At 38.0% G+C, this 16,768-nt stretch overlaps 1 protein-coding gene across 1 annotated transcript in view; it reads right to left on the bottom strand.

The window, feature by feature from the left end:
- Positions 1–16,768, bottom strand: part of Naa15-16 (N-alpha-acetyltransferase 15/16) — a 261,582-nt gene that overhangs the window by 210,012 nt on the left and 34,802 nt on the right. The window contains exons 5-9 of the mRNA XM_081738223.1: positions 16,474–16,665; positions 13,627–13,708; positions 9,611–9,826; positions 7,234–7,413; positions 1,158–1,333 (exon numbers count right to left, since the gene is read on the bottom strand). Of these exons, the coding sequence (XP_081594349.1) occupies positions 1,158–1,333; positions 7,234–7,413; positions 9,611–9,826; positions 13,627–13,708; positions 16,474–16,665 (846 nt within the window). The remainder of the gene's footprint in view (positions 1–1,157; positions 1,334–7,233; positions 7,414–9,610; positions 9,827–13,626; positions 13,709–16,473; positions 16,666–16,768) is intronic.

Genomic DNA, 16,768 nt, shown 5'->3' with positions numbered 1-16,768 from the left:
CTTCATAACCTCTGTTCTGTATAAGGATGCAAAAGAACAAACACTTAAAACTCAACTCTTGTATACTGTATGTCGTGCAACAGGCCTTCAACTGGACGAAGATAGTAGCAAACAAGTACATTTTAACTAGCAAACAAGTACATTTTAACTATGTCACTATATAAGCGAGCAAGTAATTGTAAACATTAAAAGTAATATGATGTAGCACGCACTTGATACAAATTCAGTGAATAATGAAAAAATCAATTCTTTACTCAATATACCGTATAATTCCTACTGCACAACAGTAATCGTAGATGTTTTTGGTATCAAAGACAACTGGTATTTCTTTTCTTTTCTCCAGAGACTTGAACTAATTCTACGACCATCTCATGCAATACGACTTACATGATGCATTGAGTTTTAGTGTAGAATAATTTGTAAACGTACTCTTATTTACTAGGTCTAATATTTAATGTACTGGTGATTTTCCGTGACACCTTTCTCAGCAGATCCGACAAACAAACGCGCAATCTTTTGTAATCGATTTATCACTTCTCAGAATTTTCTTCTTTCACACTATTTTGTTAATGTAAGAATGCAAATTGCCAACGCTCTAGCCACACTGGAATATCGCTTCTCGTAACATCAGCAAAGGGTCAAGCAGTCTCAGATTCGGTCCGAGGAAGATAAAGTAACCATCTGTATTCACCAAATAGTGGTAACATTGTGGCGTCCACCCAGCGTCGTGACGACAATTTGGGAGCTACTTGAAAGAAAGAAGTAGCAAACTCTTGTCTAGAAAGTCAGTATTAATGGCAAGGTGACCCAGTGTGCTGATCACACATAATCCCGAGTGCCACAAGCTGGCTAGTAGATCCTAATCTCTAAAAGCTGTTGCGCCAAGAGTTTAGTTTTTCACTTTAGATAACGTGAATATCTTGCATTAGAATCTTCTTCTGAAAATGTTATTGTTATGGCAAATTTATGCAGTTACGCGCGGATCTACTGAGGAAGGTAGTAGGGAAGACCGTAATAGTACAGTTAATAATCTATTTAAATATTAGACACAGTAAATTAAAAGAGGGTTTACAAATTATTGTAAACATTTATCAATCCACATCCTTAAATAATTACTGTTAAATAATATTTCATTCTTTATTAACAACAGTCCTTACCTTATAAATTTTGCCTTTACATACAAAAAGTTCTATTAACGTGGGTGTGTGATCAATCGCTGCATCGATATAAAACAAGGCTTTTTCTGTTTCGCCAAGAAAGTCATAGTGTTGGGATAAATAATAGTACGCCCACAAAAGCGCAGACGCTGGTTCAGGAGGAACAGTTTCAGCTTCTACAACAAAGAAAGAAGAAACATAATTTACACAATATGACTACTTTTATGGGCAATACACATTGACTTATCAAGTTTTTATACTGCTCATACTATGTACTGAAGATGCGAGAGAAAGTCTATTTTCATCGTCTTACCTTTTTGACCAATTTCTTTACGTTCTATACAAATCAAAGAATTTTTACGAAATTTTTGTGGAATATTTTTTTAAAATCCTCATTACTGACTCATGTTAGCCCAAAGCTGTAGGATTTTGTTACATCCTCATAGAACATACATACTACCTAGTTATATCGTAAATACTGTTACAAAGTTTGGAGTGGTGCTGTAGGCATCCGAAGTGGCACAGTGCTGCCATCTGTGTATAAAGCGGAAGATGCACATAGTGTGTGTTTGACTGTTCATGACATACGTTGATACTGTACTGAGTTCTGATGGAGTGGGGCGATTACGAAAATCGTGTAGCAGTAATTGCACTACACAAAGTCGGGAAGACGGCAGGTGATATTTTCAACCTCCTGAAACCCCTACAAATCAGCAAGAGATTCGTGTACTGGAACGGCAGCTGACCACGCAAGGAGTGGCAGACCACGAATGGTACGAACCTCGCAGGTCCAGAAAGCAGTCGCACCAAGAATTCGAAGAAATCCTGTTCGAACACAAAGTGTGATGGCTGCTGACATGAACATCAGCAGAAATTCCATGTCTCGTGTGTTCAGGAGTGACCTATATCTACGGGCGTATAAGAGGCGGACTGGTCACTTTCAGACCCAGACATTAATGTCGCAGAGGGTGCTTAAATCAAAGAGACTGTTGCAGCGTTACGCCAACAAATCTGCACAGAAAGATTCTGTTCACTGACGAAAAGGTGTTCACAACTGAGCAGGCCTACAACGCCCAAAATGACCGTGTGTATGCCACGTCATCTACTGCAGCTGCTGAAGTAGCTCCAAGGGTTCAGAGGGTACATCATCCTGCCTCACTGATGGTTTGGTGGGGAGTGAGCTACTCAGGCACAACCCAGCTGCATTTTTGCGAACAAGGTGTTAAAACATCTGCCAAGGTGTACCAGGACACAATGCTAACACCTATAGTGAAACCACTGTCTGCTACCATGTTCCCTGGAGAAAGGTGGACCTTCCAGCAGAATTCCGCTCCAGGCCACAAAGCGAAAACAACCCAGGACTGGCTGGCACGGAACGTCCCCGACTTCATTTCTACCGCTGATTGGCCTTCTAGCAGCCCGGACCTTAATCCGTTTTACTACAAACTTTGGGCAGTCTTTTAGGCAAAGGTCTGCCATAAACGGCATCCATCTCTCGACAGCCTGAAACAATCCTTGACCCAAGCAGTGAACAATTTTCCCATGGACGTGGTGCGTAATACCACTGACCAGTGGCCGGACAGACTTCGTGCCTGCATCAAGGCCAAGGGGGGACATTTCGAAAAATGATTCGTGCGTCAGGTGTACAACATATCAATGTTAAAAAAAAAAAATAATAAAAAAAATAAATTGCCTTGGTGTTAATACTCTCTGTGTTATTCACATTCAAACTTGTGACAGTATTTATGATATAACTAGGTATATTTTATCAAAATCGAATAATTTATACGAAAATTGTCGTGAAACTTTTCTTCAGTTGTGGAACGGGGTGACTTCACACCCACATTCTTGTCCACTTTTAAACCCAAACTTTAAGAATGACTGCGAAACCTCAAAATCTTTAAACGAGTTATCGTCGTGGTTTATTTTCTTAATTGGGGTAGGGGAGGGTAAATCCAATCTCTATTCTTCACTCATTTTACACCCATGCAATGTGGATCACTTAAAAGCTCAGAGAGTATACGTGACTTATTCCTTAAAAAATAAATATACTTTGCTTAAATTATCGCAGAACGTTTCACTAATGTGGGAGCGGGAAAGGATAAAATTCACTCATTCAATCTTGAGAGGCTTTATCCACTAGCAGTGGGGGCTGGCTAAAACATATGTACAACTTATAATATCAAAATTAATAATAATTTTTGTGAAAGTTGTCGAAGACAATTATTTTCCTATTATACTATTTAAATAAAGAAACTTGAAAGTTCGGGAGTACTTAGAACCAATGGGGCTGACCGAGATACCATAAAGAAAATATACACTGTTGCAGGTAAAGGACCTTGCTTTACCTGCAGGATCTTGCTGGAGACTCAAGACCTGGCCATGAAAGAGGGAAGTGCTGAGATCCGTCACTAGTCTGCCGGTATACTTTGGCAAGGGTTTTGACCACTTGCTTACGAAAATGGAGCTCCGTAGTGCCCACAAAACTGACCCCCACGACGCCATGACTGAAGCAGATGATGACCCCTCCGAACCTGTGCAGCGCTTTCTGCAATTTCTGTGAACCTGCGGCTTAAACTTTATCGTTTTGGACATTGAACGCCTCAGAGAATTAGTCTGACAATTTGCTGCGTAATGAATCAGCAAGCCCTTTGCTTTAAAGACCCTCTGACGGTTAATTCATTAGTAAAAATTTGTCCAGTTCGGCATGCAAGATACAGTCCAAAGTCAAGCCGTAACACTGACATGTTCTATAATTTTGAGCTCACAGACATTAAAGATTACCTTCGCATCGGATTTCTTCACACACCCACCGCCACTGCTTTCACGATCTCTGGAATTCTCATTATTCGTGGCCTTCTTTGTCTACGAGGTCTTTCATAGTTCCTGTTTCAGTGTCACTGGATGATGCGATACACGAACCTTCTCGAGATTTTCAGCTTTTGGTGAAGTTCGAACATCTTCTCTGCTCCCTCTCCTACTTTATGTAGCGCAATTTACGACAATGCAAAGGTTGTTCAGCCTACGTTTGGCCGATTTCGTTCCATCTCCCTCCCGGGCAGAATCGACTCACCCGACCTGGCTCGTGGCGTCCTGCAGTGTTGTGCAGTGGCTTCCTGGGAACGGAGTTGTTTTTCCGCGCGGACGACAATAACGCACAAAACAGGACCACTGTTGTGAGTGTTGTGTTAAATTTGTTTCAAAGTGTGTGGGTTTCCGCTCTGTGACCAAAATGCCGCCCAAACTAGCCGGTTTTGGGAAGGTTATGTTGCGGCTCTTTATGACGCCCACTTCAGTGTTTCTGTCATTAGAAAACAGTGCAAGAAGAATGGTTGCAACATCAGTTTAAGTGGAATAAAAAATGTTATTAAAAAGTACAAGGGCAACGAAGCTCCACCATTTGGATCACCAACGAAGTTGCCTAGGAAGCGGGAATGCACCAAGGTCACCTCCACCATGCAGAGGAAACTTAGCAAAATGGCAATGCAAGAAAATCCACCAACACAAAGGTGTATGGCTAATCGTCTTGACGTGTCTTTGGGGACTGTGAGCCGGACGTTACACCATCAACTCAAGCTGGAAAAGTCATGAAACCTCGCGGCCATCTTCTCACGGATGCCCACTAAAAGGAATGAAAGTGTGACGCCCGGAAGCTGTACGAACGGCATCTGGCAAAACAAAAGGTGGATGTGCGTCGTAACGCTCGATGAAGCATGGATTTACCTTTCCGACTGCAGCAAACCGAAAGCCATCATGTACCGAGAGAAAGGCGCCAAGAACTTCAGAAGGTTAAGAATCCTTCCCAAAAGGGTTCATGGTCGTTAATGGCTATTGTTAACGAGGTAAACTGAAGATTCGTAGGGTGGCAAAGAACTGTAAAATAAATTCGCAGTATTTTCAGTGGCAGATCATGCGGTCGATCTACGAGCACGAGATCCCAGCAATGTTTGGAAATGACGCCAATCTGGTGCCCATTCACATGGGCAAGGCCTCATCACATACCTCACGATCGTCCCTTGCATTCTATAGGGAGATGGAGGAGGCAAGTTGTATACAGATGATACCTTTCAATGAGGTACCTGTTAAATCTCAGATGCAAGTCCTATGGACTATTGTGGATTTGGATTGCTGAAGCGGGCTTTGAGAAAACGGCGTGTGACAACTGTGGAAGGACTTTGGAAAGCTGTGCAAAGAGAATGGAACAAGATTCCCCTCCCAGTTCTTCAGAGAAGCCTATTACAGTGGAAATTATGCTGTCGGGCTATTGTTAGGAACCAAGGGAAACACATCGAGCACTTACGAACCTGGCGGCATGGATTCTTCTAAATTTTTAGTTAAGTCGAAATTGGCCAAATGTAGACTGAACAACCTCTGTATGATTTTCGTATTCGACCCACTCCATGACGATTGTTTACACAACCATCTTTCACTTATACACCTGAACCACGTGACTCGTCTCCCTGAACTCCGCAAAAAGATCGATATCCTTATCCAAATTGTGTACAGAATGTCCAAAAAGCTGTGATGATATTTATGATACTACTACGTACATGTGTATATACTGTACAACCTCCTATTTATCAGTGGTTACATAATGACATAAGCATTTGTGATCATGTTTTCACTGTTTTCTGGTAAGGAGTTCAATTCTTATTCAGTTTCGAGATTCCTTTTTTCCAACTACCGACCAATCTTCTGTCGTTTTCCGTACAGCAGTGATTCGTCATATTTAGAAATGTAATAAAATATCAAGAGTCGCCCGATGGTATGAACAACCAAGTTGCGTATAATACGTCTGGTGCCTCCAGAGACCGTATTTCCCCTTCTATAGTGTATTAAAAGTACTCAGTGAGGCTGAAAACCGATTCTCAGCTTTTTCTTTGTTCTTTTAGTCTTTCCCTTCTCTCTCTACTCCTTTTCCTTCCCATCTTATACAGCATTTTAGCGCATAGCACAGGCTAATCAGTTTTCATCCGAGCAACTTGCACACAGAAATACCTGTCAAACCGGGTTTCACACAATACCAAAACTACACGCATATGCGTATGTCTCTCAGTTGTTGTGCAGCAGAAATAAAATGATGTAGTGGGCAAAAATCAATTTTGGGAAGGGTAGTCAATTATGGCTGTTTCGCATTTAAACTTCGGTATTTTCCGCACAACCAAAGTGTGTTAGAACGATGGCTTCTTGGTAGAACGGATCTGTTAATGTCTGTGTGAATTCAACACAAATTGTGGAACTGCACTAGGACCAAGTTTCAAGTTACACGGACAAAACTCGCTGACCTACCGACGCATGGAACCTGCAACTATTACTCATGCTAATCCATTATTCGAGAATATTGCCGTTAAAATTAGTGATGCTAGTCCCATGGATTACTGTGCTTTTGGACTTCTCAAACGGCATTTTCATCACTCGGGTTCGCACGGAAAATATTTCTACGGAAAATCTGCAAGAAGAAGTGGGACAACATAACCCTAGTACAGCACATTGGTGACTATCACATCGAGCATGATCATGGTGACTGGGTGGAATATCTTAGATAAGCAACTTCAATCGGTTCAGGTGGAAAAGGATAAGCCTCTGTACACCTCTCGTGTCGTAATTGTGTTTACACAATATTTTGGGAAGTAAATCATTTTTCTATTTCTACTTCAGGACTGCTTTGTTCCAAGGTATAAAGTCTTACGAGAAAATACGTCAAAGCGGTATCTCTCTGATGAGTTTGTTGTGTTTGTCTGTTTACAGAGTTTACAGACAATAAAGTTCAATTAAAGTTGATGAAGCCCTCTCTATCTATGAATTATGAATGTAATAATAACGGTAACTGTGGAATAAAAAGTCTGAATGAAGTTATTTTATATCATTGTTAAGCCTAACTGAGGCTGAGTAATGATCTCACTTATTGCTAGTTATTATTATTGCTAGTAGTTATTACTGCTATTTCTGTTTATGTTTTACAGATACACTAACTTCTTGTCCACTGAAAAGTCAAAACCCGAAAACCATTAGGTGTTCAATGTAGTACAGCTACTTGCTTGAAGACTGAAGTTATGATAAAGATCATCTTACTTACCTTCTTCACTAAATCTATTCACAGCTTTCAGTGCATCTACATACTGCAACATTAGCTTTTCTATGATGTCAACCTTTTCTTGTTCTTTATACAAAGATCGCAAATCTACGAACAAGGGTGGCACTCCTTTATGTAATCCTTGTCGGAGATATTTATCAACTAATATCCTAAACTGTTCACCTGAAAAATAAGTAATCTTAATTGTTAAGAAGTTCTCATTCTTAACTTCGGAATTATTACAGCAAAAGAACCGAGATTAAAAAGGTAAAAACAGAAAAAAGTATAAACTGTTTTTACATGTATTACTATATAAAAAACATTATGTAGACTTTCAAGAACTTTACAATATGCAGTAACATTAAGTTTTGCATTTCATTCGCAATATGCTGCTATCAAAACTAAAACAAAGTCTACTTTCTTGTTACTCTACGCACAAAACTTGGCCAAAAGTTCCTTCAGCATATGTATGATATTCACTGAAAAATTTTATTCATTATTACCGAATATACCTCGATTCTATATATATCCCAAAGGATAAAAACTAAGATGATTCAGTGATAGTGAAGGTAGATACCACTATTATTTTCGTATAGCTATTATATGTTCAGACTAGTTGGCAGCCTGATATAAGTTATAATACAAATTTAAATACCGAATAAATTCAATACCGAAGGAATAAACGAACAATAGAAAGGAAAAGCTTTGTCCTATATTCATTGTTACTTGACAACATCCAGAAACATTTTCATCTTACGTACAGGTTGCAGCTGGTATTTTAAAGCACATTATAGGTGACACAGTATCTTATACGTCACAGTTACAAATCCTTTCTTTTGCAGGTAAACATGGAATAACCTAGGCTATCCCAAGAAATGAAGAGGCATACTATCATGGTATCCTTGGCTGCAGGACACACTGATTCAAAGACCGCAGCATTCCTTACTGTCGCCCGATCATTCGTCTTCTAAGTTCGGAGAAAACAGGGGTGATGTGGCCAACTTCCCACAGGAAACAACAATGTCGGCTCGGTCCTATCGGTCATTACCAGGAATTCATCCTATCTGTCCAAGCTGTCATCGACGAGAATCCTGAGAAGTCCATGAGAGCACACGTCAGGAAGCTGCAGATTGACGAGACCACCATCCGACGTGTGATTCATGAGAACTTTTATTGCAAGTAATACGTGATGCAGAGAGAACAGTTCTTGTCTGAGAGAACTATGGCGAACCGACTGACCAGAGCCAACCGCCTCATGAACAAGCTGAAACATACGGAGAACCCGGAATGCTCTCGCTTTCCTCCGATGAAGAAAAGAAAGAAAGAAAGAAACTTTGTCCAGAACAAGGTGAACCATAAAAATAGTCTGTGACTGTATAAAAGGCACAAGAAGGTTCCGACTATCCTTTACACCTCAATGATGGTTTCGGCAGCTCGTAAGCAGTGAAGGACACATACTGACTCCAAATTTTTCATCAGGTTCAGAGTCACAACCACTGCTTACGCAGAGGTGTTGAGCACGATTGTGAACCCCTGGTACTACTGCAGCATGCGGGAAGCCGTATTTCTTTTTCAGCAGGGCTCCGCTCCACCCCATACCACCCAAGAATGGCTGGCCGACAATTTTCATGACCATGTAATTCCTTACATGTGCTCCTCGCCCCAGCTCCTCAGATGTTTTGGATACACTGGGTTCACACTTAAAAAAAAATAAAAAAATAAATAAAAAATAAACGTCATGTAACGTAAAATATTCTGGTTAATTGCACTGGATTTGAGTTTAGCGTTCCTTTCAGCAACGAGACTATATGAGGCGTGGATTTACCGTGGGATCCAAATCACGAGATCACACCGGGAATCGAAGTCGTGTTGAAAATGCGTTCTCAATACGCTGGTTAAATCAAATTCGCAAGTACTGTAGCTATCAATATTACTGATTTAATGATTAATTATCCATGACTGAATAACGTTTTCAGCACTATGGCAACATCAGATGAAACCTGAACAAAGAACACCAATAATAATAATTTGAGCAGACATATCTGTAGAATTAAAAAAAAAAAAAATGTCCAAATTATATAACATTGAATCAAATCTATATGTTTATGCGTATTTTTTAAAAGCATGAACTTCCTGTTTGTTCATTTCTTAACTGGGCAGACAATGCAAATTAATCATTTAAGGGAATCAAAAACCAAGTTTTCCACTTTTGCTTTAAAAGGCGGTGAAATTCACAAAGCAAGCACAAAAAAAAAAAAAAAAAAAAAACGTTAAATAAAACAGTTTCCACGTGTAATTAAACAGAACAAAGAAGCAATATTCACTAATATTGTTTATGTAGTTATATTTGTAAATTTGAAAATAAATGGATATTAATCACCTGTGGCAAAATTCAGAGGTAGCCTTTTAGGAGCCTGTGCTCTAGGAAACTGTTCTTGATACACTTGGTACAGTCTTAGCTTTTCTTCTGTAGACTCCAACTGTTGAGCTTCTTGCAATTTATAATAGTAAGTAGTGTTTTCTGGGTTTCGCTGCAGAAGCTCTTTATACACTCTTTCTGCTTCGGAAAACCTCTTCAGTTCCAAGTACAAATGACCTGTAAAAAAATATACAAATACTGTAACTCAGTGTAAACTATAAACTGCATCATACCTAGAGAGCCTGTCTATCTCATCTATACCCTCGGAAAGTATGCGAACTATGCTTCGGCCCCACTCCTGCCATCCCTCTTACAGAGGAAATTCTCCGTTTGCTTAGGGAAAAGAAATGAATGACCTCAGCTGCGTTGCCAATTTGTCATTCAACCATTTGGTCTTGACGAGTGAAGATCGTAGGCTACTTACAATGGCTAACAAGATAGAGGACAGCGAAGTCCGTGAAATAATTCATTTTGGCAACGCTTCCGCATCTAACAATTGAAAGATCTCGGCCGCTACAACTTCTCCCTCCTCTTTTGAGGGAGGTACGGGAAAGCACACATTAACTACAGCGTCAGAAGAGGCACAGATCAAATAGAAAGGCTCTAGTTTCTTATTAGAAGAGGCACAAGCTTATCGCATAGTCAAAGAAGGCTTCCGAATTTTATTAATTTTAATTTCCTTGGCAATTTTCGTTGTTTCATATGAAATTAGAGCCGTTCTAATCTACGAGGATAAGTCAAAAATTATCCGTAATGTTGACATAACGCTTCTTATATTGTTCTGAATGCCACTCATTCTAGCTTTGGAACTTCTTTTATAAAATAACAGACAAATTCTGACCAAAGCATATATTAACTAATAAATAATAGCGTTACAGTTTCGGCAAATTAACTTTGCCTTCATCAGACACATTATGAAATACAATTTCTAAGATTACAGCTTATATACTTCTTAAAGTGAGAGGAGGTATTCCATGAACCAATCATATTCGTCCTTTCCTTTAACAATTTTTAATTAATACAAATGCAACTTTTAATGATCAACTTTCACTTAAGAGCTAAACTTTTAATTGGCACACCTGTGTATGAATAACTTTCACTTTTGAAAAACATAAACTTTTAATTGTCTATCCGTTGTTCAACACACCTGTTTTAATCTCTTCTTTCTTCTCTGTTTTATCCAATATCTTTCTCCATACCTCATGTATATTTAGTCCGCTATTCCAATTCATAAGTTTCTCGCTTCCTTCCTTTCTTATCCATTCTGCCTCTTTCCATTTTCTTATAATGCTTCTTTTCTCCTTTTCCAGCCCCTCTACGCCTTCCCAGTCTATTTCATGTCCTGTCTCCCTTACATGTTTATATATAGCGTTACTATCTCTTTTCAATCGAACGTCGTCCTTGTGCTGTTTAATCCTTTCTTGTAACCTCTTTCCTTTATGTAGGAGAAACAGGAAAGAGGTTACAAGAAAGGATTAAACAGCACAGGGACGACGTTCGATTGAAAAGAGATAGTAACGCTATATATAAACATGTAAGGGAGACAGGACATGAAATAGACTGGGAAGGCGTAGAGGGGCTGGAAAAGGAGAAAAGAAGCATTATAAGAAAATGGAAAGAGGCAGAATGGATAAGAAAGGAAGGAAGCGAGAAACTTATGAATTGGAATAGCGGACTAAATATACATGAGGTATGGAGAAAGATATTGGATAAAACAGAGAAGAAAGAAGAGATTAAAACAGGTGTGTTGAACAACGGATAGACAATTAAAAGTTTATGTTTTTCAAAAGTGAAAGTTATTCATACACAGGTGTGCCAATTAAAAGTTTAGCTCTTAAGTGAAAGTTGATCATTAAAAGTTGCATTTGTATTAATTAAAAATTGTTAAAGGAAAGGACGAATATGATTGGTTCATGGAATACCTCCTCTCACTTTAAGAAGTATATAAGCTGTAATCTTAGAAATTGTATTTCATAATGTGTCTGATGAAGGCAAAGTTAATTTGCCGAAACTGTAACGCTATTATTTATTAGTTAATATATGCTTTGGTCAGAATTTGTCTGTTATTTTATATTGTTCATATTACCACTGTCCTTGTTTATTTTACTGTTATGCTATTGCGGTCATGCTATAAAAGTTTAATTCTAATTCCTCCTTTTATTACAGATGGATCATGGACGCTCCATTAGAAGTTTGTACCAAAGAGAAACAACGAGCAGTGATCCGGTTTTTGTGGTCGGAAGGTGTATCAGGGGTCGCAATCCATCAAAGACTTTCGGCAAAATACGGGAACAGTGTCTTGCCGAAATGGTTTTTGGCAGATATCCAAGCGTTTGTTATACAACACTGAGTTATTTTAGATCCCATCTTGCACAGACTTTATGAAACCCAAGACTGTTGTGGATGATTTCGTACACTGAACTATGATTAATTTCCACTGCTCCACTGTATTATGCCGACAGTCTTTGATGGATTGCAGACCCTGATACACCTTCCGATCACAAAAACCGGATCACTGCTCGTTGTTCCTCTTTGGTGCAAACTTCTAATGGAGAGACCAATCTACCTGCAACAAAAGGAAGACAAATGAACGAATTCGGATCAAACTTCCATAGCATGACCGTAAGAGCATAACAATAAAATGCATGAAGACAAAGATCACTATAAACAATACCAAAAGAGTTATGTGAACTTGCAGATAATTTTTCACTTATCCTCGTAACAATATTAAACGAAAGAGTATTGGGTAAAAATATGAAAGAGTGAAATACAGCAGTATATTCCTGATTTCACGTTCCTGCATTTAACGAAAGATTAATTTCATTCCGACAAGTAACGCCATATACATATTGCATTTAAACCCGCATTTTAGGAAAAGGAAAACATTAATAAATTTCACGTTTTTAACGATCAAACAAATTACAGAAGAAACTTAATGTAGTGCATTTACATACACGATATATATTACGGATTTTATTTTATTTTATTTTTTGGTACTTGTGTTTCTTCTCAAATTAGTGTTTAAATATTACATTGTATTGAATATGTTTCTAGGATTCTCTATATGCAACACTCTAGGTAAGTTTATTCATATTTGTATTACTCTTCTGGACTCAAAAATGTTCATGTTTGTATTCTTTTTCCTCAAGTTTTGTTAGTTTTCACTTTGATATGTTTGAATACTTTTGCTCTGGATTTCAGTACGATATTTTTCAGTCTTGGGAAGGTGAAAACTTTGACAAGAGTACATGTCAAATTACTCTTAATTTCTTTTACATAAACTGACAATCTTAAGATGACAAAAAAAAGCTTACCAGCTATTTCAGAATAACGAATTCTACTAACAAGAAACTTTAAAATAGCACACATTTTCAACTTACAGCTATTATTTTTTTTTTTTTAACTTTTAACAGCAATGTCCAATAACCGAAAGCTTTGTAAATGTGGGTATGGAAAAGAATAAAATTACTCAATGGAATGAAAAAAAAACACCACAGAAGTGCTAGAAAAGAATAATAATGGATAACATAGTAAACTTATTAACTTGGCCACCCTTCTAAATTTTTATCACACTTTCAAATTACAGATATTAATATAAATTACCCAAAAAAAAAAAAAGAAAACTTTAATGTACTGTATGGAATTAAAGAAATAGCAATGTTCAATGATTGAAAGCTTTCTAAATGTGGGTATAGAAAAGAACAAAATTGCTGAATGAAATGAAAAACTACCGCAGAAGCACTAGAAAAGAATAACAATGGATAACATGGCAAAACTTATTAAATAGGCCAAATTTCTAAATTCACCATCTGCCTAACTTGGCCTCAGTTTTTACTTTCCAAATATTCTATGCATAAGTGTCGCATTATTACAGAGCGGTTATTTCCGTCCGTCTGTCTGTCTGTCTGTCAACAGGTACCAGAGTAATAACGGTCAGAGGTATTGAGAAGCACGTTTTCACAATCGATTCTGCGCACCAAGAATACGTTCCAACTCCTCCGTTAACACATAATCAAACCAGAAGTGGCAGAAATCAACTGCTTCCAGCTTCAACGTTGACTGCCATAGAACATAAACGGTAACAGATAACGACAGGCTTTTTTTTTTTTTTTTTTTTTTTAAATAATTGATTCAGCGTCTTAAGGAAATATTTCACCACCAGTAACAAAACTAAAATCAGAAGTGGCTGAAATTTCCAAGTACTGCTGTTTTGAATATCGACGTTCATAGAGCAAAAACGGTAGCAGATAAGTATTTTTTTAAAATTTTTTTTTTAATTGGTACAAATTAACAATTTCCTGTTTCAATGTTGATCAAAAGAGAACAAGAACAAAACCTGTAATAGATTAAAACTTTTTTATTTATTATTTATTTATTTAAAGAATAGAGTCAGCATTCAAAGAACAAGTTCTATCTTCTCCGTTAACCGCCGTTACTCACAAACTGAAAGTCGTATAAATTATCCGTTTCTGGTCTCAACTTTTATCGTCATCGAACAAAATATGTAAACAGGCGGCGATAAGCTGCTGTTTTTTGAAATCCATTCAATGTTTATAAGAATGATTCTATCTTTTTTCTGAATCTCTGTACTAAGACCTGAAGAAGTACAAATTTACTACTTAATAGGTTTCATCTCTCTCTATCCTTCTATTGCAGCCCTAAGTTATACGTATATATCAATATTGAATTCGCTTAGTTTGAAAGTCAACCGTAGTTTCACAACTATGAAACGAAACTCGCCTGTATGAAACCTGTACTCTCCCATAAGACATGCGTTATTTATGTTAGATGGCCGTATTCAAATAACGCCAGTCCTATACTGTTAATGTTTTATTTGCTTTCTGCATGTTGGACACCTGAACATCCGACAGTATACGCAGTCATCACAAATCTGGGGATATATGAGTCGCAGCAGGTCAAACCTAAAGTCATTTGACAGTGACAGTTGAAGCTATTAGACGTGAAAAGTGGAAGTGTTGAAATTCTTATAATCCAACTTAAGGTGTTGCGCCGTTAAGATCAGTGAATTTTCCTCAAAACGGTGTTACATTTTACAATTTCGATAAAGAAATGTAGCGCAGGTCCATGAAGAAATTTGTGCTCTCTATGGGCAAAATATATAATCAAATGCAGAAGTCAAAAGACGACTCAGTAGCTCATGCTCTGAGAATTTCTATGTTCAAAATGCTCCTCGTAGTGGGTGACCATTTACAGTACAAGTGGATGATATTCTGCCAAAAATCGAGAAAGACCGGCATGTAACCAGTCATAACATCACCAATGAATTAAGTATACATCAGCCAACAGTGTTAAACCATTTGGAAGAAAGCTAGCTACAGAAAGAAGCTCTACGTTTGGGTGCCACATGACATAACTCAAAATACATTTACTCGATCAAATTTTTATCTGTGAATCTCTACTGAAACTTAAAGAATTCGAAAATTTTTTTCTGAAATGCTTGATCACGAGTAGTGGTACGTGGATACCCTGCAACAACAATGTGCGTCAAAGATCGTGGTCGAAGCGAGAAACTCCATGGTCTGTGGCATAGCTTACACTGACGCTGGAAGATTATGCAATGCGTTTGATACGATTGAAAGCGCATCGCGAATCGTGGGCATTTGCCGCCGGTCAGAAGGACAGACTCGGATTTGTCCTGTTGGTAAGCAGCGTGAGTGCACCTAGCAACTCACAAGAGATTGGGCAGAACTGGCCAACAGAAAGGGTGTCGTATACCACGCTGACAACGCCAGATCGCATACATCTTTAATAACTCGTCAAAAAGTAAGAGAACTTGGATGGAAGGTTTTAATGCATCCATCGTATATCTTAGTCCTGGCACCACTATACACCGTTTCTTGCGTTCTCTGCAGAACCCTCTTAATACTGTTTCTGTGAAAACCACATGGCACAATTTTTTGAACCACGGAAGTTCTATACGGACGGGCTTATGTCGTTGCCAGAAATAATGGCAGATCATGGCATAAAAAGGTGCATATGTTTCCATAATGTTTTCAAATCACAATAAATATATTCTCGATTTTCAACTTCAAAGGTTCAGTACTTTTTAGACAACCTCATATTCTTTTTTCCCTTCAAAATGCCATTATGTGCTGTACGTTGGTTAATTTTCAATGGATCCGAAAATGGTCAACACATATACATTACACTGTAATTAATAACAATAAATAAATAAAATAAAAATTAAAAAATAAACTGGTTACATTCCTTAAAATATTTTAATAGGTGATGTGATAGGAAGCAGAAACAAGGAAAGAAACCTGATAGACGACAATATTACGTAATTATGTGAAAAACAAAGAAAATTACTGATTTTATTTTACACCAATTGATCAGAATTCGAAGATTAAAGAAAGACATAATTTCTACCTTTAAACGAAGACAATAACAGCAGTTAACTATACATACAAGCTTCTAGTGGCTCATAATTATGTACATGATGTTTGACTGACTGCAGTATTTGTAATTCTAGGCAAAATGTCTCGATATGGCAACACTGTGTAGCATAAGAGTGGGGATAATGGTCACTGAATGAAGCACCGCCACATTATGCCATACCAATACAATAGTAGTTGAACGAAACATTCCCGTACCGCTGGATCGGTCGACGTGGATCTGTGGAGAAGCCAGCTCGATCTTCCGATTTAGCACCCCTGACTTTTTCTTATGATGTTTTAAAGGATGAAGTGTGGCACTGCCTTACACTTTCTTATAATGTATTTTAATGGACAAAATGTATCAACATCATATACGTAATTTTGCCGCACTATGGGAAGCCATCACGGAAGAGTTCCACAGGATACCACTACAGGTCTGACAAGCTGTTTGTGACAACGTTGCTCTTTGTCTCCTGGCATGTTTCGATTTGGATGGTACATTGGTGACAAATGCCATGGAGAACAGAGATTAAAATTCTTGTTCATGTGTTTATATGAACAGTTATCATATGTGTCATGTTGTACAGTTTCAGCTGATTGGCCTAGTGTTGTATGAAACTTTGTGAATAAATAAATAAATAAATAAATAAAAAATATTCAGGTTGTGTTGCTAGTTTCTTTACCACAGTCTGAAACAATATATACATAATTGTGGGCCAAC

This window comes from Thermobia domestica, chromosome 14 (genome assembly GCF_964235325.1).
Source record: "Thermobia domestica chromosome 14, izTheDome1.hap1.1, whole genome shotgun sequence".
Lineage (NCBI taxonomy): Eukaryota > Metazoa > Arthropoda > Insecta > Zygentoma > Lepismatidae > Thermobia > Thermobia domestica.
This window is presented reverse-complemented; position numbering and strand designations above follow the sequence as displayed.